At 43.5% G+C, this 23,874-nt stretch overlaps 1 protein-coding gene and 1 long non-coding RNA gene across 2 annotated transcripts in view; both read left to right on the top strand.

Moving 5' to 3' along the window:
• Positions 1-644: 644 nt before the first annotated feature.
• DCHS2 (dachsous cadherin-related 2) overlaps positions 645-23,874 on the top strand; it is a 103,256-nt gene continuing 80,026 nt past the window's right edge. The window contains exons 1-2 of the mRNA XM_066996550.1: positions 645-783; positions 851-3,000. Coding sequence (XP_066852651.1) covers positions 645-783; positions 851-3,000 — 2,289 coding nt within the window. The remainder of the gene's footprint in view (positions 784-850; positions 3,001-23,874) is intronic.
• On the top strand, positions 17,638-21,556 carry LOC125183695 (uncharacterized). Its single transcript, XR_010831136.1, has 3 exons — positions 17,638-17,806; positions 18,559-18,673; positions 20,748-21,556. It is a non-coding gene; the product is annotated as an uncharacterized lncRNA (long non-coding RNA).

The raw sequence follows: 23,874 nt of genomic DNA, 5'->3' as shown, positions 1-23,874 counted from the left end.
TATATAAATATACAGAGACTTTCTCAGAATTTGCACTGTGCCTAAGAAGATCTGACAAAATCTAGATTTTGCTCAGCCCTGTCTCTCTACGTAGGGAGGCCAGTCAGATGTAGCGATACGATCTGTGCCTCTCCCCTCCCGCACATGCAGGCACACACACTCGCAGACTTCCAGACTTACTTTGAAAACTGCTTTTCCCTCTTACCTCGGTATGTTGACTTTTTAGGTTATAGCAACGTGGGAAAAAGCCACCCTTCTCTTCCCTTCTCCTGCCCTACGTGGATACTTTCAGGGCTGTTGCAGCGGCTTTGCCCCTTCCTCAGGGAACTGGTGCTCTGGCAGTGGGATGTGGGTAGCAGTTCCTAGGGAGGCAACTAGCAAAAGAGCCGCTCTCCCAAGTGCCCCATGCTCCTTCATAGCAGGGGACCTAACCCGCAGCATCTCCTCCTGCCACTTTATTTTCTTTGCCCTGATTTCACTTGTCTGCCCTAGGATGAATGTGCTTTTCTCCGACTGGCCGGCAGGAGAAAGGGGAAATGGAGTTTGGGAAGGGAGCAGCGGGAGCAGCAGGAGGCTGCAGGTAACTGTTGAAGCATCGCACGTAGCTTTCACGGGAAGATGGATGTCTGGTACTCAGCATTTATATGACGCCGTATATTCTCGGTGGCACCGAAGAATCACTAATTCTTCCCAGTCAGATACGGGAGTCAGGAATAGCGAAAAAGGAAGGAAATCCTGGTCCCACTCAAGCCGACCGAACTTCCTCCTTAGAGCTTACTCCTGGTAAGCGCTCCCCTGCCGTGCCGAGCGCTGTTTACTGACCTAACGCTGGGATAAAGAGCGAGCCTAGAAAGCGAAGACGCGAACATTAAGGCGAGAAAAATCCTGGCCGAACACGGCAAACCCTCGCAGGTTTCCGTCCGATTTAAATCCCTCCCCGTGCCCCCGCGTGCCCCGGCTCCCCGGGGCGCTCCGCTCCCGCCCGAGCCCCCCCAACCCTCCGAGCGCCGGGGGGCGGCGGGGGGCGGCGGGGCGGGGGCTGCGCGGGGCGGTGGCGGCGGCGGGGAGCCGCCCTGCCCGCCCCCTCGCACTCGCTCGTCCTCGCAGCGCCTTGCAGGCTCGCAGGCTCTCCTCCTGCCGGCGCAGCGGAGGAGCATGGCGGGGCGGCGGCGGGGCGGCGGCGGCGACAGGTGCCGGGGCGGCCGAGGGGGGCGAGGCGGCGGCGGAGCCCCGGCGCCGGCCGCCCCGTCGGGGCGGGCGCTGGTGCCGCTGTGGCTGTGGCTGTGCGCGGCGGGCGGCGGCGGCGCGGCGCCGGCCTACAAGCTGAGCCTGGCGGTGGACGAGGGGCTGCCGGCCGACACGCTGGTGGGCGACATCCGCGCCGGGCTGCCGGAGGGCTCCGCGCCGCCGGGGGGCTTCCTGCTGTCGGAGGGCAGCGGCGAGTCGGCGGTGCTGGCCGACTTCCACGTGCAGCCCGACACGGGCATCATCCGCACGGCGCGGCGGCTGGACCGGGAGCGCCGGGCGCGCTACAGCTTCGCGGCGGCCACGCTGCGCGGCGACGTGGTGCAGGTGGAGATCGCGGTGGCCGACGTGAACGACCACCCGCCGCGCTTCCCGAGGGACCGCCTGCGGCTCGACGTGTCGGAGCTGAGCCCCCCCGGCACCGCCTTCCGCCTGCCCGCCGCCCGCGACCCCGACGCCGGCCGCTTCGGCACGCAGGGCTACGCGCTGCTGGCGGCCGGCGAGCCGCCGCTCTTCGCGCTGCGCTACGGGCGCCCGGCGCCGGGCTCGCCGCCGGAGCCGCTGGACCTGGTGCTGCTGCGGCGGCTTGACCGGGAGCGGGCGGCCGAGCACCGGCTGGTGGTGGAGGCGTGGGACGGCGGCAGCCCGCGGCGCCGCGGCCGGCTGCGGGTGGCCGTGCGGGTGCTGGACGAGAACGACAACGCGCCCGCCTTCAGCCGCGCCGAGTACCGGGCGCGCCTGCGGGAGGACGCGGCGCCGGGCACGGCCGTGTGCCGCCTGCTGGCCACCGACCCGGACCTGGGCGCCAACGGCGAGGTGCGCTACGCCATCAACCGCCGGCAGAGCGACCCCGACGGCTACTTCGCCGTGGAGGAGCGCAGCGGCGTGCTGCGGCTCCGCCGCCCGCTGGACCGCGAGGCGCGGGCGCTGCACCGCCTGGTGGTGGAGGCGCGGGACGGCGGCGCGCAGCCCGAGGTGTCCAGCGCGCTCGTCTCCGTGGCCGTGCTGGACGTGAACGACAACCGGCCGGCCATCCGCCTGCTCTTCCTCACCGAGAGCGGCGGCCCGCGGGTCTCCGAGGGGGCGCGGCCGGGCGACTACGTGGCCCGCGTCTCCGTCTCGGACGCCGACGAGGCGGGCGGCGAGCCCGGCGTGGCGCTGGCCCTGCGCGGCGCCGACGGCGCCTTCTCGCTGCGCCCGGCGGGCGCCGGCGTCTTCTTCCTCTGCGTGGCGGCCCCGCTCGACCGGGAGCGCCGCGACCTCTACGAGCTGCGCCTGGTGGCCCGCGACGGCGGCGCGCCGCCGCTCTCCGCCGAGCAGCCGCTGCTGCTGCGCGTCGCCGACCTCAACGACGAGGCGCCCGCCTTCGCGCAGCCCCACTACCGCGCCGCCGTCTCGGAGGCCGCCTCCCCCGGCACGGCCGTGCTGCGCCTCAGCGCCTCGGACGCCGACGAGCCGGGCTCGCCCAACGCCGAGGTGCGCTACGCGCTGGAGGGCGCGCCCGCCGCCCTGGCGCTGCTGCGCATCGACGCGCGGAGCGGCGCCGTCAGCACCCGCGCCCGCCTCGACCGGGAGCGGCAGGCGGCGCTGGAGCTGCGGGTGGTGGCCCGCGACGGCGGCCGCCCGCCCCGCTCCGCCTCCGCCCGGCTCAGCGTCCGCCTGGAGGACGCCAACGACAACGAGCCCCGCTTCGAGCGGCGCGTCTACCGCGGGCGCCTCCCCGAGCACGCCGCGCCCGGCCGCTGCCTGCTGCAGGTGAGCCCCGGGGCGGGACACGACGGCGCCGGCACCCCCGACGGCACCGGCCCCACGACGGCCCCGTGCCCCCGACGGCCTCGTGACCCCGACAGCCGGCCCGCCCCGATGGCTGTGACCCCCCGACGGCAGTGTCACCTCGGCTGCCGTGTCCCCCCGAGGGCCAGCCCGCCCCGACGGCCCCGTCCCCCCGACGGCCGCCCCGGCCCTCCGGGCGGGATGGGAGCAGCAGCGCCGTGCACTGTGGTGGCTAAGTCATAGCCTACACAGCCTACGGGTGCTTATTTTCTTGGTTTTAGGGCTTTAGGTTTTCTGCCCTAGAATAAAAATATCGCTTACCCCTTCTGCAACGTGAAGCAGCCCAGGTAATGAGCACAAAAGCTTGGATCTGCAGAGATTCAGGTGCCGGCTCTCTCCAAGCCCCACACAGTTAAACAGCCTGTTTAAGCTGCCCGCTTTGGAGGATTTGGGAGAGTCCTCAGTGTAGAATCAGTAAGATCACACATCTCGGAGGGTAAGTGTGGTGCACAGGGGAACTTTATGGCAGAGAGCAAGTGTGACACAGAGGGACCTGACATTAAAAAGCATTTCTGGGGCTTTGTAATGTTGTCAGAGCTCTCTCGGATAATGAAGAGAATCAATTCACCCTGCCTTTACAGAAAGTGATTAACGCTGATAGAAAAAAATGTCCGCTTTTGTACATCAAAAAATCCTGCGTAAGTGAGGTTGAATGGAGGTTTTTCAAGGCCAGGATTTGCCAGATACCCCTTCTGCCTTTAGCTTGGAAGATTTCAGAATTTCTACACTGGAAAGCCTTCAGCTTTGTATCTCGTATCCCAAAGCAACGAGAAAACCTGGCTGCAGGGCTGGTGCGCGGGGCCCCTGCGGTCCGTGGTGCTGAAACACAGCGACTCGTGCGTGTGGTTTGGCCGGACAGGCGCTGCTTGAAGGACCTGGGGAAAAAAATAGAAATGCTGGGGTTTGGTACTTGCTCGATACAGGTTTTCTAGCAGGTCAAAGCACCACATGCGAGGGTATCATCCGGGGTGTGCTGAATTTTGCAAACATCACCAGGCTGCCGTGATCCTTCTTAGAGAGTAGGAAAAAGTAGGCAGGTTACATGGGTGGATGATCAGACCTGCGAGATTAAAGCCAAAGGTGATCCAGAGTGTGGGAGGAATAGGAAATGAGCATCCCTTGGACTGCCGGGGAAGGAAGCTGCTGTTTCTGCGTGCAGATTAATCCTGTACCATTGGAGTGATGCCCACATTTCTTACTAGGCTTAATAGGTTTAATCCTTAAACGTGCTCCCTTTTAAAATATCCATTTCCAATCCATTTTCCCTGCTTTCATCCTATTCACCTGTCATAAGCAGGAAAAGCTCTCATAAAGCAGGTGGCTTCATTTTCATTGCTGTTGTAGCTTCAGTGGGTGCTGTGAATGAAGAAAATAGTTTTTGCTTTGGCCAAGCCATCTTTCAGGATCCATGGTAGGAGTCCTGGCTCTCACTTGGCTCTTGAACTTCAGAGCTAGCATGAAGAGGGGGTGACCCCAGAATGTGTTATTGCTCCTCCTGAAAACAAACACCACAAAATGCTGGGCAATTTGTTCCCTTGTGTTCTTCGCTGCACGCTGTTGATGGGAGATTTCTTTCCTTCTGTGAGGCCTTTTACTCTGGCTGTGACTCTCAGTTAGGTTTTCGTTCCCTTCTGCCTCCTTGCCTTTGGGATAATATCTCATGGGGTAGATAAATGAAGTGTGTCAACTTGCATTTAAGCCTGTCTGTCAGTGGTTTCTGCTGTTTTGTAGAAAGTCACTGGTTGAAGGAATTAACTGCACTGCACTTAGGGGACATGGAGTTTTCAGCAGCTGCTGCAACCACTGCTCATTTCCAGGCATAGGGACAGGATTTTCCGTGTTGGCAAAAAGCTCTCCCTTCTGGTGAAGATTTCCCAGGAAAGGAGAATCTGCATCCTGAAAAATAAGTGGTGTTTGTTTACATTGGCTAAGATAGAAAGAAGCGTGGCAATGTAATGATTGCATCACTGAAGAAAATAACACAGGTGAGATCAGAAATCTGAGCAGACAAATGGGAAAAAGTCTAAATGAAGAAAAGGGAAGATCAATGTGGAAGTGATTGGACATTGGAAAGTACTGCACAGGTATACAGTGAAACACGTATAACTAGATTTCTGAAGATGTTATTAGAGTTTATCACATTTTTGTCTCTTTTTGGCTACTGAACTTCTGTCTTGTAAAAGGTTGTGGTAGACGCACCTTTGTTAAAATATAAGGATTACCATGGGTAATTGAATCAAGTCTTATGCAGGAGATGGTGTAGGCTGAGTTTGTGCGGTGTGGTCACCATTATGGCACATTGCGAAGGACGGTGGCTGCAGGGTGAACAAGGGGCATGTTTCATGGTTCCCGTTGAAGGGCAATGGTCTCTGAGGTGGCAGCACTTCTGAACTTGTAGCCTTTGGGGCGCTTTCATAAGTAAAATGCAAGTCAGGACAGGTTGGGTAAGGGAACTTTCAACATAATACGAGTCTGTTTTCTGTGGATCTTCAGTATGACCTAGAAAGGAGATAAGATGGACAAAAAGCGAGAGCAGCTCTGGCTTTCTTCTTTTTTTTTTTTTTCTTTCTATACTTTTCATCCCAGTCTAATGGAGCAATGTGATTGCAAAGCCTGTGGACAGCTGAGTGATGATGATGATGATGTCCTGTTTCCTTGCTCCTTGGTGTCAGCTTGGCAAGTTCAGTTGGGTTTAACAGACGATGATTTATGCCTCTGTGATGATTGCACCTCTGTGGCCTAAGGGTGATGAGTGTGACCGAGTGTCTCTCTTGTGAGCCATTCTCTTACTCCTAATGTAATGAATTGAGGAATAAAGTTTTCCCGTTGACCTGACTTGATAACACAGGTTAAATTCTCATTACTAATTTCATTTTTGAGCTTTTTAGGTGATTGCAGTGCTTTGTAATACTCATTGAAATGGCTCTCTCTAGTACAATACATCTATCTCAAAATTAGAGTACTGAGTTGCCAGGTCTGTCAGGATTTTCAGTCTCCTACCTGAAGCAGCAATATATTTTCTTTGTCTCTCATGCAGCAGGCTAAAACTTGATTTAAAGGAAAATAATTCAGTACATCAGGTTGGCGCCTCTTTTCCTTAGGTTGTACCTTTTACCTTGGTGAAGCAAAAATGTGCCAGTTCTGCTTTGTGTCCTCCAGGGACTCCTGCGTAAATGACTATTTGTCCCTTATTGGGCTATGCAGAGCTTAGAGTTAGAAAGAGATTTGGTGGCTATTGCAGATCTCAGCTGAACTCTTATTTCAAGCTTAATGGAGGTGTTTATTTTGTGTTACACAGCACGGCACATTCTGTATATGTTTGGGACTGGTAGGTTAAACTTGCTTCCCCAGCCGGAGTGTGCTGGAGCTTGTGAGGTGCTCTGTGGCAGGAACGTAGCTCACTTAATTCTGCACATGAGTTCTTAGGAAAAGTATAATAATGTGTTAAAAGCCTGTAATTGCATCTTGAAGAGAACATAAATCGTCATGAATTAGTGACAGTCATGTCAGTAGAGTTTTCTTGTTTTCCTAAGTTCATTTTCTTTCATGGTTTATCAGAAAATATGTTTATTGGCTTTTGAGTGATCTCTGACAGCACAGAAGAGGAGAAAAAACATATGTTATCTGTCAAATGATAAAGACCTATGTACATTCCGCTGTTATGACAACTTGCACTTTTCTGGTCCATTAAGGAGGCTGTTTTAACTCACTGGTTAGAGCTCCTCCGTTCCTTTTATTTAAAAATGACGGTCCTTCTGGTGCTGAGATTGTGAGGGGTTTGTAAATGCAATGACAGCAAAGAAAGATTTTGTTTAGAGCCCTAGAAGCTAGCCTAAGTACACTTGCAATTAGTCCATGATTAGGGAAAGGCCTGCAGGTTTCTATAAAATAATATTTAAAGGTATAATAAGAAGGTTGCTTTGTTTTTGATTTTTGTTTAAGTGCTTAGTATATTTCAGATAAACTGTTTTTACTTGAAATACACATTTCCAAGAGGCACTACCAGAAGGAGAGGGTTCTAAAAAGGACATTTTAACATGCAGCTGTTCCTCATTTTTTCTCTGCTTTCTGCAAAATAAAAAGAAAGAAAAGTAAGAGTATGAAAAGGGATGAGGGATACATCCCTGCTAGAAGTGATGGAGGCTTGGAGGCTGTAATCTTTTGCTGGGCCCCTGACCAGGTAGCAGCACAGCCTGCAGACTGCATTTTCCTTTCTTTTCTTTCCCTGAATGTTGAAGGAGGGAGCTGAAAGGACTGTCCTTTCTCTGAAGGTTTTGGTTTTAGATCATTTCATCCACGCTGCGGTTACTAGAAACAGAAATGAAACCAACAAACTAGACTATAAGGAGCTGTAAAATCTGGCTCATCCTCACTAGACGTAAGAGAAAAAGAGGCTGGAGGAGATCAGGCCATGTGGGCAACTCTTAAGTTTCTTGAGCTTTCCAGGTCTAGCTTCGCTGTATCCTATTTCAAGAATTCAGCTGCAGGGAAGAGTTAGGTTTTGTTTGTTGACTTAGAATGAGACATTTTAAAGCTACTGTAATTGACAACAGGGAGACCAAAAGCCAGGCTGAACTACAGTTACAGCAAAGAAATCAATCATCTCACCTCTAATTACAATGCAACAGTATTTATTCATTCATCCATCCAATTAATACTATATTATTAAGTCTGACAGCAGTCACCATATCATGATTTATCTGTTTGGTATATGATTTTGAAGCAATTATTTTTCTATAAATTCACAACAGATATCCTTTTGCACTCCGGAAGCCATTCAGTAGATTCTCGGTAGATTATAACAGCTTTGCAGAATAAAATCAGTTTTCATGGCTGCCCTGAACTTTATTTGATCTATAAAATATGTAGCTTCACAAGTATGGATGGTCTGGGCCCAGAGAATAATAAGTGGCTCTTTGACTGTGCAATATTCTGATGATTCCTGTATGGAGATGGAGGAAAGGAAAAAATTCAGAAAGCAAAATACATGATTTTAATGATTGCTTTAAAGTCTCTTTAAATGAGTAGGATTTTTAAATATTCTTTTGCTTCAGAATTCTAATTTTGGTGCCCTTTAGCTTTTTAATAATAGGAAAAGAGTTTCGTTCAATAACTGAAAAGTTTATAGTAATGAGAGTCCGATTCTTGATGCTATCCTTTCAGTGCTGGTCTTAAGCACAGGCTGCATGCTTTGTAGGTGCAGGAAGCACTGATCCTAACAATGCACGGATATGAGAAGTGGGAGGTAGAAGTAAGTTCCTCCATAGTCACTGACTTTTTGGGTTAGTGGTTGGTGTGCTACTGTTTCAGATGGGAGCCAGTCCCCTTCAGAAAAGCAATGGTTTTGCTGGTGTTCACCTTTAATCAAAGAGCTGACTTCAGCAGTTGTTTTATGCCACACTCGAGCAAATTATAAATAAGCTGTAAATGGCTGGCTATGGCCTGTCTATTCATTTATCAAACATTAACGTCAGTTTATCATCCGTATAGATTTTCATAAATTGCTGGGTAAGCAGAAGGCTTAGTCTTTCCTGGAAGGTTTTAAAGCATTGGGAAATATATGAGTTCACAACCTCTTAAGGTCTAGCTTGCAATGCAAAGAGATTGACACATCACAGAGCAAGCCCTTGTTTTTATTTCACTGCTTTATTCATTCTTGAAAACAAACTTCTAATTGCACGCTTAAAAAACATGAATGATTTATAGAGTCTGCATTTGTCTTTTAAAATTCATGAGTTTGATTTAGAACCTACTCAGGAGTTTTATGGGATTTGGTGCACTGTGCATGTAGGAGAAACTTGTTCTGTGATGCGTTAATGATAGGGTTTGTTTAAGCAACCCTTACTCCCTGTTCCCTCTTAAGTGGTAAGGAGTAAGAACACCGCTGTAGCAAAGAGTGGGGGGCTCTGCCAGATTGCTTATGAAAATCCCACAATAGGTGTCAACAGCACAGAGGCACAGATATCAGCTGACACAATACACTTGGTGGAAAATACTACAGAGCTCACTTGGCACAGATGTACGTAATCTGTGCAAAAGAGGCTTCTTTCAGGAAGAGTAATAGATTTTTAATATATTACTTATAAGTCACAGTTCATTCAGTCAGTTCAGGAGCTTTTTAATTTCATTGGCACTTGAGTGAAATCATTCTTCTCTGGTTAATGTAGGACTGCAAAGGATTTGCATCATACCTGGAGAACATATCCAGTAATGGTGTATTTGATTCGGCAACAGAAGATGTGCAAACACTTCTCACCTTCTGGTAGTGAACTGCTTTCCTAATAAATGTGTGTGTGTACCTATATACATATATATGTATATATAAATGTGCAGGAGTTTAAACAGTTGCATCCTATTTAACACGTACAGGACCACACGTAGTAACTGTCAGCATTCACAGTGACCACCAGCACACAGTAATGCAGCAGGAGTGTCCCTAAGGACCTGTATGCTGGCCAGCGGTGTGTGGGTGTAAAATCTCTGCCTCGTTCTCTTGGTAATTACTAGGTTAGGGTTTTCAGGGTAGGTGCAGGAGCTATGTACCAAAGCATGTGGATCACCGAGGAAATTGTTCTGTGTGCCAAATCTGTATCATTCTCATTCCTTGCTCAGTCTCCTTTAAATCAGGCAGCATAAAGAAAATGTTAACTAGGTTTTTCTTTATGTGGGTGAAGTTTACTGTACACCCCAAAGCCTCACCCTTCATGGGTGAGACATGAGAGTAAGCAGAACATGTTTTAAGGGAAGATGCTTTTGTTGCAACCCCTTTTCCTCTGCTCCACATTGATACGGAGGTTGCTCCAGAGAGGGTCACATCTATGGACTTTGAGACACTGCTTTGCTGAGAAGTGGACTTGCCTTTTGTAACTGACAGCATAGCATTAGAGATGCTGCTCTAGGTTCTGTCTTCTCTCTTCCCTTTCCTTAAATGAAAACAAGCATTACATTTCTGCCAGACTTTAATGCGTCTGATTCCTGTTGGATGCGACTTAAAAATCCGGATGCTGTCATGCCTATTTACTTGCTCTCACAGGCTGCACTGTTTTAAGAGTAAAACTGTTGTGGTAACAACAATATCTGCTATTATACAAGCAAACGTACTGATTTCCAGCCTTGACAGATGTCTCAATCTCCCGCACTGACCTTGTGGGACTCCTGTGTAGTGTTTTCATCTCCCCTTCCCCCTTCCCCAGCTATGTCCCTCATGCAGGGAATTAGCTTGTCATGCTTATGTCTGCTCCACTTCCACTGGCTTCTACCTACATCTGGTACTGGGAAAGGGGTAACAGGAAGGGCAGTTTTTTTAACTAACGTCTGACTGAACATATGTGAGACAAACAACTTGTGTATGCCTTGGTGGTTTTTTTCTTTACAATTATAAATAAACACATATGGTTTAATGCAGCGTCCAAGGAACTGGATGTATGTCACCAATCAGAGAAACTGCACTCCTGCACTCAGCCTCTGGTAGATTACATGCTACACCATCTTTTGTTTCCTAATGTGTAAAACCCCAGAAAGTATAATTTTATAGTACACATTCATTTTTTCGTACTATGTTTTGTAGTTTCTTTAAATTCTGAACTCATGGCCAGTCATACCAAAGTAATAGTTTATTGGAGCCTGTTCTCCCAGTTGGCCTTCTGCACCATGACTGCCTTGATAGTAGACTGACCATTTGTAGAAAAGAGGTTTTCTCAAAGATTGTTATCAAAGTCAAGGCTTTATTGATATCTTCATCTCTGCTTCCATACAAAAGTAGGGCTACATATTAAGCATTCTCATATAGACACCTAATTATTTTTACATAGTGATGTACTGTTAATCTTGTGATAGGCTATTTCTTTGGACATTTATCCAGTTTGATTCTGTAAGAAACTCCACACACTTTTATTAATTAGCTAATTTCTTGAATACGTTTCAGTTTGTTACTTTTACCACTGTAATACTTGATGATATTACTGTAGGAGTGATGTTGTGCCCTTATGTGGGAATGGACAAGATAAAGCATGTTCTGTAACATAAATTTCTGTTCCGAAAAGATTTTCAGTTGTCTTTAGATGCTGTCAGATGGAGGAGAATAAGCTCTTTGAGACAAGGATTATCACCTTGTTAATGCTTGTGCTGTACGTTGTACTGTAAGTGCCTGCTGGATAGATAGTTTTTTTTGGTGTGGTATTAGAAAATGTATTAATCTCAAGAATGTATCAACACAGAATTTAAACCTTAAAATTCACAGATATGTTTGGGGGAAGGGGATTAGTAACCTGATTTATGCCAGCTCAGTGCTTGCTCTGTTTCCAACAGTTTTGTCCCTGTTTGCGCATTTTATGTGCCGCACTATTACTCATGCTCAAAAAGACATTGAATAATATATATATAATAAATATAATTATAAATATAAATATAAATATAATTTTATAGCATTTTGAGAGGTGAAATCACTAAAGGCATTTCAGACTTCTTGCTTACAATTGTAGTTACTCTAGCGTAGCTTTGGAGTAGCTTTTTAGCGCCATTAGTGCCAAGGGGCAGTTGATGCTCAAAGCCTCAGCAGAATCCCGTTGCCAGCTTGTGCTGGGGTAATAGGATGGGGCAACATTGCTGGGGGAAAATTGGCTGTTTACCTCACAGCACAAGTCAGTAATGTGTGTTTTTAAAAACGAACAAACTTGGTAATTCCTGCCTGCCTTCTGCTTTACATAGACCGCTAAGCCCGTGCAAAGTAAGTGTAAAATGCTACCATATGGTAATGCTGTACGACAACCTCGCGCCCCTTGATGGCTGCAGAAGTTGTGGGGCAGTGGGGAGCTGGAAGGCTGTTTTCAAAAGAGCCTTTGTTGCGCAAGTGTGCAGGCAGCTTAGGAACATAAGCCTCGATGAAATCAGCCAGGACTTGTTCTTTGGGGGTTTTTCAGGTTCTCTGAATTTTGAAAATCCCAGCTAATTTAATGTGTGCCTGTGTCTCCAAGGCGGAGAGAGGGAGCGCTGTATTCATGGTGCTGTAGGAGCAAGGGGATGAAATAAACTGCAGTACAAACATGACCTACTTTCCCAGAGCACAGAACTTTTTCTTAATGTCACATATTTTAACGCAGTCTGTGCTTCCATCACCAGTGACACTAGAATAATGATTTTACCCAAAGGTTGCAGTTGAAGACAGACTCACAGCTTCAAAATTTCTTTTGCTTTTAGTTTCGCGTTCATATAATTTTTAAAGGAGCTAAGAGGGGACATTTCATTCTGGTTCTAAAAAGAAAGAAGAAAGACAAAAATGTATATTTGGCTTCTATTGTTGTTTGTTCTCTCATTTTTGTTACTGTTAAAGTAAAATTCCATATCCCGGAATTTGTTTCTTTTCTTTCTTTAGCTGTCTTTGAAGTTGATGTCTTTAGCAATAATTTTGGCAGTGTTGCAGTCTTATAATGATTTTGTTCTGATAGCAGGCTGCTTTTGCATTCTCTTTTCATTGAAAAAATGAACCGCCAAATCTCTTAGATTTGTGATTTGCAATTAAAGAAGTAAGGTTTGAATTTTCTTGGAACTAATCACTAATTACTACTTTTTTTTTCTTTTTTTTTTCTTTTTTTTTTAATTCTCCATTTGTGCCTGTGTCTTTGGAGGGGAAAAAGAGTTGGCAGTGGGAACACTCATTTTGAAAGTCTAACTGCTTTTCATTTTCTGAAAGGTTTGTCTGAAGCTGTTTGTGTTGAGGACCAAGGCCAACATTCGGGACTTAGACCAGAACATGTGTTGCATTTCCAGAACACTGCAGTTATGGGATACACGTTATCCTAAAGTTTCTGAAACTCTGTTGTTGAAACACCATTTTGGAGAACATTTCTGTTTCCTGGGAGATTTCTGATGTCTATTGTATCTAATTGGAGGCCACTTAAAATGTACTTTGTTACTTCCCTTTTCCCTTCCCATCTTGTTTTCTTTTCTTCTTACCTGGTTTCTAACCATATGATCTTTTGACTAATAGCTGAGTCTGTACTAAATAAAAATGGAAAGAAATGTTGCTTCACAAAATGCAGATCGACTAAATCTATTAAGCTTTGTGTGTCTAGAAAATCCATTGTCAAAAGGATACCAAAATACTTGGCAAAATGTTGTCTTTTATCCACTTATTCTATCTTCTGCCTATTCTTCAGAACTTGTTCTAAAGTTTGTATCTGTTTTGGTCAGCATGATGGGACTGCAGTGCCCACGTTCATTTGCTCTTCTTTTCTACACTGTTGCCTCTCCTTTCGGTATTTTCAAGAGAGGTGGATTTGTTAAGACCTAGAATAGTTTTGGCTGCAACCTTGTAGTTTTATTTGTAAGTTCTTTAACAATTCTAGGTCGGATCCTCCCATTCTGAACACTGATTTAATGTTAACTTCAACATGTATAACTTCCTTTCTCGCATTTTCATTCCCATTAGTTATGATAATTGTTGATACCAGAGTGAGGAAGGTACTCCTTCACCTCTCACGCAGTGGCCAATTTTAACAGTATGCTGGCTTCTCATCTTAGCACACCCAGTTTTGCTCATTCTTTTCTGAGTATCTACATATATTTATCCTGACTGACTTAAGTCCTAGTCTTCTCTCATATCCAAACCCCCGTATTTGTCTGTTTGCCTTTAACTGTCCCTTTCATTTTTAATGTTACTTGCTTATCACTTTAAAACTGAGATACAGACTGTTTATTTCCCTCTTTATTTTACACTCAAGTTATAATTACATGGTCTGAAGTATTCATGTCTAATATCTTTATTACTTTAATTGATTTGTGAGTCTCTGAGAAGCTAAAGCTCCTCATAAAGAACTGATTCCTGGTGATGTTCTTTCTCCAAGATCATTGTAATTCTTTCTGGATATCTTCTAATCTAACCCCAGGGCTGAGGAGGCCTATAGCAGATACTGAGCTTTGTTCCATATGATGATGGGGAAAAAATCCACCAAGCAACATACCCTGTGAGCATTAACTCAACACTTTACAGCTGTTAAAATCTCATCTTCTTGCTCTAAGGACTAACCATCTATGTTTCTCTTGGCTCACAAACTCACATGTGAATTCATTCTAGCTTTGTGTGTGTGTTTTTTTCTTTTTCCTTTTTTTTTTTTTTAATAATAAAATAGGGGTTAGCTGGGGTTGCTCGTAGAGTTTCCTCTCTGCTGGGACACTTCACTGGGTGATATGTTAGGGATTTATTTCATTAGGCCATGCATTCTTTAAGCCCCTGGAATCTGGACCTCCGGGGGGTCTCTAAGCACCTTCTGGAGATACCATAAATCTTTCAAGCGACTGCTGGGATCCTGCCCAGCTCCTCTTGGCTTCTGCAGCTTCCGGCATTTCTTCAGTAACTATGCTTTTCTCCCACTTTTTTCTCACATGAATCTTATATGTCTCCAGTTAAATAAGACCCCATCTTCTTTCTCTTGTCCAAAAATTATTGAGATTGCCCCCTATGCTCATCTTTCAAGTCTTTTTCTAAGCTTGTGTTGTAGCCACTCTCTTAGTGAATATTTCTAGCTTGGGTATTCTCTGCTCTCTCCGCTTCCTCCTGGTGGACAAGCAGGAGAAAATTCACTTCTGGCTTTAATCACTCAGCCAAAGAAGCAATTGTTATTTTCAATGGCCAGTTACTTTATCTGGTTGGGGAGGTGTGGTTGGAAACTTTTACTGGAAATGGTGTGTATGAGATTTACTCGATAAAAAAAAACACTATTTATAAAACAAATTCAGAATGTCAGACAAAGTTCATGAGTGGTTTACAGGGAAGATTCCTGAACTGTCACAAGGAGTGTGGATATTGTCACTGTGCAGTTACTAAAAACGTTTTTCTTGTGTGGAATTGTTAATGAAGCCTTCAGAAAGCCTCAACAGACATACAGTCATCTTTCATATTCCCCATCCTACTTTTAAAAATGCTCTAGATAATTCAGGACTTCTGAATATTTAGAATAGCTGTAATCCCTTTCAGAATTAATATTTACTCAATTAAATAAGATGCATCCCTAAAAAGCAAGAAATGAGAAATTGTGACTGGGGAGAATAAACATCTTAGTTCTTCTATTCCTCTTGCATCAGTGAAGTTCTTAAAGGTTGCCAAGTACAGTGTAGCAATGAGTATGAGGTCTTCGGTGGCTATAATTCAGCCTACTTTTGTTTATAACTTCACTGTTGCATGTACCAAATTGGAGAAAAGAAGACCCTTGAAAAACACTTGAAAAAAGAATTTTAGCTCTGGGATGAATGCTGTTGTAAGAGTTTCACATTATGAATATCTGCACACTGCCCGAGATTCAGATGAGCTTTCAGAGCAAAAGGATGTTTTCCTTTTGTATATAGCTGTCAAAGTGAAGGATGCTCACCTAGAAAAGCTGTGTTACGAAGTAAGGATTTGCACATATGGCTTTGAAGCTACATGTGATTACCACTAAATGTACTGGTCTACTACTCATCTGCAGGGAAATTCTAGCTGTGAGACAGAAGCTGACCATAAGTTGCAGCAGCATCTTTTGAAGACCATCACAATCATATCCATTTCATGTGCTTGACATGTTCTGGTCATTTAAGGCAAGGTAATGTCAGAGCATAGGTATGTGAGACTTCTGTTTGATACATATTTGTATTGGATAACAAACTGTGGTCAAAAAATATTTGCAATTAATGCATGGAAAAAAAAGAGTAACACATTTCAAAGAAGAGATTTCCTCTAAAGTAGTAAACATATGAGTTACAAAAAAATACAGAGGACATCCTGATAAAATGATAGGCATTTGGGGTTATTTTTGTTTGTTGCTGCTGAAAAATCCCTTCCTTGAGTTAGAATTCAAGCTGATAACCCCATCTCATTCCATATACATCCAAAACACCTTCTTCCTTTTAGATATCTACATGCTATTTATCAAACATAGTGTAATCTGTCCATTCACGTTTGTTGTCAAATTATTTTCTAAAAATGAAGTGGTAGTATTGCTGCTTCTTTAAAAGATAATAAAAGTGGGATTCTATCAGGTAGAGAAACATAACTGTATGTCCAGTTATTTGGATACTCTTGTTTAATATGTGAAGTGAAGAACACTTTTTAAACTATAACTAGCCTAGAATTATTCAGCTTCCATGAGAACTACGTCCTCCTCATATGGGCAGTCATTAGAGACCTCCTTGCAAACTGGAATACAGAACACAGATTTAAAGTCTCGGGAGCGTCGTGCATATTTCTAACAACTCCAGGAGGATTTTGTATCTCTACATGGTTAGCAGGCTGTCAGCATATTCATCTGTAGCTGGAGCATTGATATTTGGATGATCTTAATATGATAAATTATTCAAAAATGTAAAATACAAAAATTAATTTGGTAGAGCCATTTTTAATTTGTTCTTTTAATCTATGTGATTTGGGGTAATTTATCAGTTTTTAGTAACTCCAGCATCACCAATCAGAAGTTCCTTTAGGTGAAATTTCTGGGTCATCAGTATGGTTTTGACATTTAGACCAGCAGCACGGAATAAGTAGTAGCAGTATTAGGTTGTTATCTTCTCTGGTTCACATCCCTAAAGTCATGCCTTCTGTTAGCTTTTTTATCACACTTTTTCTGGTTCAATGTTTTACATCTTATCCCGCCTTGTCTAAGCTGAAAAATTAATGCAGGCTTTCAGTCTGAAAAAAAACCTGAAAAGTATTTTATTGCTTTTTTCCCCTTTCAGATTAAATATGAAATTAATAAGGTGCTCCAGGCTGGATGAAACATTGGCTTTGTTTGGAAATAAAGCACTTTTTTTTTTTTTGATCCTTCAAAGAAAGCAAAGAAATTTAAGTAAAAGTGTAAATGTTCTCTCTTCTTATCTAATAGCTCAGTGATTAATTCACTCACACAGGGACTGAGGCAGAAAACAAGCACCCATCTTCTATTTTCTGGAGGGGGTTGTGCACAGTGATATGTGTAAGTAAAGATTTTTCTTGATCCTTTGAGACAGGTACAATTCAGAATATGTTTTCCACAATCACAGGTTTAGACTTGTGCTTGGAAAATACTTTTAGTACTGAAGATGTTCTTAATCGTTGTGACATTATTTTCATGATTCACTTTTTTGGAAAAGAAGGATGAACATAGCATTTGCCATGCAGAAATAGAACATAAGAAAGGAAAGTTGAAAGAGGAAGAAAAGTCCTGGACAGCAATGCGAGGTTCTGTTTCATAAAGAAGAGGTTACTGTGAAATTTCAGTTTCCTTTATTTCCACTCTTGCCCTGTGACTTCTGCTGGTGTATTTCCCCCAGTGCCCTCTTTAATACTGAAAGCCTGACTTAATTGTCTTGTTTTAATTAGTACAATACAAAGTGGAGGAGACTGAACATCTGTGGTTGACAAGGAGGGACCTGCCATGAGGTTGTAGAAGTGGAATAGATTTGTGAAGGTCTTTAGGAACACTTCTCCCTGCAGGAGCACTGAGGTGAAGCTCCCTGGCATTTGCTGGGAGTGATAATGAGTTACTCTGGGACCTAATTGCTTTTTCCAGGTGTTAGCAGTCTTAGAGGGTACAGCCTCAGCTGCATTCACTGCAGTGGGATGTAACACTTGGGGAAGGTAATTACTTAATTTCATTTCTGCAGGAGAGATTATTAATGGCTTCATTCACACACCCTAGAAATTTTACCTGCTCAGCATGTTATTTGCCTTCTGCCTTCACTAGTCACTTAGTGGAGTATTATATTACTGACCTCCATGCTCTGTGTTAGTCTTTCTTTGGTTGTCGTACACTGTAGATAGGAAAAATAGATTACCAGAAATGTAAAGCTGTTATCTGGTAATTAAGACTGTAGTAAGTGTAGGTGGCATGCTACATGTATGATAATTGTAAAACTGTGTAGTTTGTTAACTGAATGTGGGAAAAATATTTGGTAGCTTAAAGTATTTAAAAGTCTAACAGACTTCTTTCCTTTAGCAAGGATTATATTTCAGTGCACTCTAGTCTTGGAAATGGATAGGTTTAAGGTGGTAGCAGTAGATGTCTGTATAATCCTTTTGTCTTTATTTAACCATTTTGATAGCATCTGGAAAGTATTCTTCAGGTACTGAGACGTAGTAAATACCTACTTGCCTTAAAATGATCAGATTATGCTATAGAGATCATCACAGTAATGTGTTAGAATTAGCATGATACTAAATGGAACAGGACAAATTTTCTGCCATTCACAAGCTTTATTGTTTGATTAGAAAGTCCTCTTTACATGTAAATGCTAGGTTGTGGTGAACCTGCATGGAGAAAGTTGTTCTACTTCTGCCTATTAGTAGAGGTAGAACCTAGAGAACTTCTAGAAGTCTAGCAGATATTTGAAATGGTACATTTGGTAAATTTTAGATATCTCTGTTTTCCTTGGGAGCTGCGTGAAAAGACACCCATCCACCCCACCCATTGGCCATAATTTTTGTAATAAAGGGAATTAAAACTAATATTTAGTTATCTTTTCCACCTCACCTACCAGTTCTGTGGTTTAGTTCTGACTTGCATCCAGCCTAGTGTAAAGTTTTCTGCCTCCAAGCTCAGCAAAAGATGGAACGTGAAGCACACCCGTGTTACTGAGGCAGATGTGCTTTCAGGTAAGCCAGTACTGAGCAGTCAGAGGGATTGTGCCTGTGCTTAAATCAGGATGGGATTTCATTGCTGCCAGTTCTCTGCACAAACTAGAAACACTTGTTTTGTTTCTTCTTCTGTATTTTTAAAATTTTATCAAGACGTTATATTTCTGTGCTTTGACCATGTGACTAGTTTATTTTTCTTCTTTGATTTGCAACTGAAGCTGTTTCAAATTATTACATTTTTCTTATGCATTCTGTCTGGAAAGAATACTTTCTCCCAAAGTCACTAAGAAAAGGCACGTAGTGCTACACTGTTTGCTTTATCCCATGAAACCCTTCATGTTGTGACACCGTAGTGAACTGGAAGATATATGAACTGTGAAGTCTGATTTTGATAGAATAGCATTTCCAATTATATAGAGATTTTTACTTACGTGGGGTTTCTTTTTAATTGTTCGTGCTAAACTTTTGTGTTCTAACATTCATCAGCTCAATAGAATTACATTATAAATCTTCATATCATAAGCCAGAATGGTGACTTCTTTTCTGTGCTGCTAAAGAACTTGCTCATATGAAAAACATGCTTTTAATGATACAGATGGCAGTAGATTCTTGAAAAAGCTTTTATGTTTGTCAGCAACATTTGCATTTCATGCTTTAGCAGTCAGGAACACTTTGTAACATCAACGTGACAAATGCGGAACAGTTAGTCCTGTCATGATGCATTTTTGGTGTGTGGCAGGGTTTTTCTTTTTCTAATTAAGTCAACCAAAGACTATTCGTTTTTCTTTCTTGTCTTTCTACAACGTGGTTGGTAAATTCCAAACAGCATTACCCAGGATAGCGGTCAATCTGTTTTGTTCCTGCAGAGAATTGCTGACACGTGTTGGCAAACTTTGTAAAATGTCAGAGCTTATTACATTAACCGTCATACTTCTCTGGTTCTGTTAGTGTTGCCATATTATGTCAGAGTTTAAGTTCTCTTGTATTCCTGGCCATGATGTTTCCCTACTTTGAGTTTAGTAATTGTGAAGCTTAGTCCTAATAGTCCTAATTCTGGATTCCTTGTCCACTCAAGTTGGAAGCTTAAACTGGTAAAAAAAAAAAAGTGAAAATAGATACTCTGGGATGATTTGTCAGCCATTTGTTCCTCTTACTACCATTATTCTTCATTTTCCTTGTTAGTGTCATCTGACTTTTTTTTGAGAACAGAACAAGCATCTTCTGTCAAAGCTGTTGATAACCCTTATCGGACAACACTGTCCAAGGTGTCAGAGTGAAAGACAAACTTCTTTTCCTGTTTTAATTCACTTGAAAATGCCTTGTATTGAGGGCTCTACTGAGATATTTAAGGACAATTACATTAAGTGTAATTACATAGTAACCTAGGCCTTAGGTAGGAAGATGAAGACCAGTTTTAACTTTATCGTGACTGGTTCTCTGTCATAATACTACTATTCCTGTTTATTTAAGTCTAAATTTGGAGGGTGTAGTCATATAGCAGTTTAATCTATCCCCTTGACTACAGTGATATCAGCCATGGAGAACATAAAAATTCAGCATGCTTGGGTTTGGCATTTAGGTTTCCTTTTATTTCTGGAATTTGCCAGCACTATTTGCATTGGCATTATAGCATAAAATCTTTATAATTTTGAGTAACCTTTGTAAGGTCTTCTGCTTTATCAATTTCCCTATTGCGAATTCTTCTCTCCATTTCTGTGATATTGTAAAGAGTTACGTTAAATGAATTTTCAGATGTTACAGCCTGTCTTTAGATACGTATATACAGGAAGTGCAGCTTGATTTCAGTATCTGTGTTCAAGGACGTTTAACACAAGAATCAAAGCCCAAAGTCTGTGAAAGCAGTATTTCAACAAGTATAGAAAAACCTTAAGAGATTATTATAGTTCACAGTAACTGTCAAATTTCCAAGTGTCTTCATTGCTGGGAGATTCTGCCCCAGCTGTGTAGATTGCCCATATATCTTACAATTCCTCAACAACCATCCTAAAACAAATTTAAAGCCATGCATTTTATATTTTTATGATGACCATGGGCAGTATTTTATTACAGAATGAAATTTGCTTTCTTCCAGAGTGTAGCAGCTGTAGTGTGTCCAAATGCCTTCATCTGAGGAGCTCCAGAACCAACAGGTCAGGTCCTATTGTGAAAAGGAAACCAGCCACCTGCTTTCTTTGGAAAACAGGATACTGACTCCTCACCGTGAAATCAGGGCTCAAAGGAGAATGTGAAATTTAACAGCTGCTGCTTAGTTTCTCTTGAGAAGGATCACATGCTTCCATGAGGCTTGCATTCATTGTCCTTAGCAAGAAACCTGGCTGCTTGGAGGAGAAAGGAAGGGGGGTGGACACTTGATGCTCCCCCCAAAAACCTCACTGTCTCCACTTTCCTGGACATTATTCTCTGGAGCTAGCTGATGGCTGTTTACATGGTTGTTTATACTCATCTTTAGCTACATAGAGATTGAATAGATGTGTAGATGTTTTCATGTGCAACTTTGTTATTGAGGCTAAGTGACGAAAGCAAATGTGGATGTTATGGAGGGGAAAACATTACACAGGGCATAACTTGAAAACAAACCATGAAGATTACTTTTTCCATGCTGGCATTAGAAGCCTAGAGTAAGGAAGGAGTTGGGTGTGCGTTATCTTCTGGGACAAAACCAACCAGAGTTGTCAAACTCCAGGGCCAGTACAGCTGACCTGCTTCTTCTCAGGAGTAAAAAATATTTGTGGAGCACGGCAGAGCTGTGGTGCCACCTCCTTATTCAGTCCCTTGGACTGTCAGCCTGGTACTACCAGATGGCATAGACAAAGGAGCTATTAATATGTAAAATGAGACACTGCTGTGTAATGTTAATGAGTGGAGAAGGAGCATATTAACTCTAATTTATAAAACTTGTCAATGTACTATTTTTATTTGTTGTTATAAGAAAAACACTTTTTCCTAAGTACTAATAACAATACTATAAAAATACTATTATAACACACTCTTGTGAGATTTTCATTTAGTGGTTACATGTATACTCTTCTTGTAGAAATCACTGTTGAAAAGATGCACTTCTGACCTTTGGTGTAGCGAAGTAAGAAAAAAGCTTTAAACTTTCCTTATGAACTACGTTCAGTCTGGCTTTAAAAGTTTGTCTCTAAGACTATGTGAACTTCATAGGCAGATAAAGTGGTTGGAATACAATGATCTTCGGGTCCTTTCCAACCCAAACCATTCTCTGATTCTATGATAGTATATGATAAATGATGCTAAAATGTGAGAATTCTCCTCTTCCTCCTCAACATTTCATCAAATATCCAATATCCATCTTCCTGTTCTGGATGTTGGCAACACCTTTTCTTTAGGCCTCAAATAGCAGTATTCTTCCTTTGGCCACAACGTTCTTTCAGCCTTTCAGCGATTCTCTTTCTTTCTTTCCCATCTCCTTGTTGATGTACCTGTGCTATCACTGCGTGTCCTCCAGACACTCCAGAATCTGGGGACCTCATCCTTGTGACATGGGATGTAACTGACCCGCAACTGTGTGTTCTTCCTATTGAACAGCTACTTTGGTGTTTGTGTTATTGAAAAGAGAAATTAGAAAAATCATCTGAAAGAAATTTAACATTTTTCAAGGGAAAAATTTTCTTTTGCTATCACTGACCAGATTTTTATAATTGAGGCAGGGGTGGGGATTTCATTTCAGCTATTGGTGTTAGCAGGGTAGTTTAAGAAAATAGTCTTTGCTTTCTGTTTTGGTAAAGCTAAGGTTTTTTGTTGTCCTCATCCCTTCTGGAAAGGTTCTGCTTATTTTTGCCCCATTTGGGGTGGGGGTGGAGCATTTAGATGTGTAAAGTGCGACTGATAGTTCTGTCATTTTCTAAAAGCAATCTTTCTGGTAGCTGAACTTTAATTCCAATGAAGAGGTCTGAAGATAAGGATGAGAGCCTTCAACTTGACCTGTTCTTTAATGGAGAGTTAATCAAATGAACAAATGGAGAAGAGGTTTGAGTGACTGCGGCTACTGAGCAACGGCTTTGCTGTAGTTGGATCTGGTTAGAGCTTGCCCAGGACTTGAAGTAGTGTGTGGAGTTACCTGTTCAGTTGCAGTTGAAGTGGTGAGGCCTAAAGGTGATAAATTTTGTGATTGAGTGCAAGTGTGACAGGAATGGGACCCTCTTAGTAGGTCTGGCCTTTTGAGTGTTTGGGAAGAATTATAAATTCAGGTAAATACCAAAATTGGTAGCGTAATGTTGTGTGGAGAGATTACTTTTGGTGTGGATGATACTAGAAAGGTGGTATTTTTATTTTAACAACTCTTATTTTTCAGCCAACACTATCTTAGCATTGCTAGGGTTCATCCAGCTGTCTGGTATGCGAATCTTATTCATGTTGTGGATAACTAGGAAATAGCACTCTTACATTTGATAGCAGAGAGGGATGTTAGCAGTACATAAGCGTTTACATTTAACTTTACCCAAGGGCTTTGTGGAGAGGAAGAGCAGAGATGTTTTATGATTTTCTGAAAAGAGCTCTGAAACCATCTCAGCGCAAGCCCAGCAACCCCTGTGAGGTGTTTATGGCAGTGGTGTTCCCAGACAGGAGGAATTCTGCTTTTTGGCAATCCCTGTGTTGACTTGGAGGCAATTCTTGTCAAGTCTCTTATTTGGCTTCCTCAGGAATTGAGAGGTGGTATTACAGATGGGAAGTAGATAGAGGAGTTGAATAAATGGAGAGCTTAATACGGTGTGCTCCAAAGGAGATTCTTCTCAAAAGAGTTTTAAAAGGTAAGATGATATAACTGAAGAACAAGGAAGAGCTTTAGGTTGTTGTTATTCTAAAAGCCTAGGTTGTTAGTTATAGTTTTGTAGCATGTTACTAATGAACATTTTTACTTGTTACTCCTTCTTAGTTTTTAGGACTGGGACTGACCATCTCAGGCTGGCTACTGCCCCTTCATTTGTCTTTGTCACAGAAGCCACCGTGAAGGAAGTCACTCTTCTTGGTAGCCAAGCAAAAAGGTTTAAAGTGTTCAGATATCAAAATTGTCTCAGTACTGAAAGTGTGTTCGCTCATGTTTGGTGCTGATACACATCAAAGAAAACTTCTGTCAGAGGAGAGAGAGAGGTTTTCATTTTGTCAGTGGGGTTAGTTTGGGGCTTTTATGGGAACCAAATGTATGGTAAGGAAATATCTGCAAGTTTCCCACAAAA

Source organism: Anser cygnoides, chromosome 4, assembly GCF_040182565.1.
Source record: "Anser cygnoides isolate HZ-2024a breed goose chromosome 4, Taihu_goose_T2T_genome, whole genome shotgun sequence".
Classification (NCBI taxonomy): Eukaryota; Metazoa; Chordata; class Aves; order Anseriformes; family Anatidae; genus Anser; species Anser cygnoides.
The sequence above is the reverse complement of the archived record's forward strand: the minus strand, read 5'-3'. Positions and strand labels throughout refer to the sequence as shown.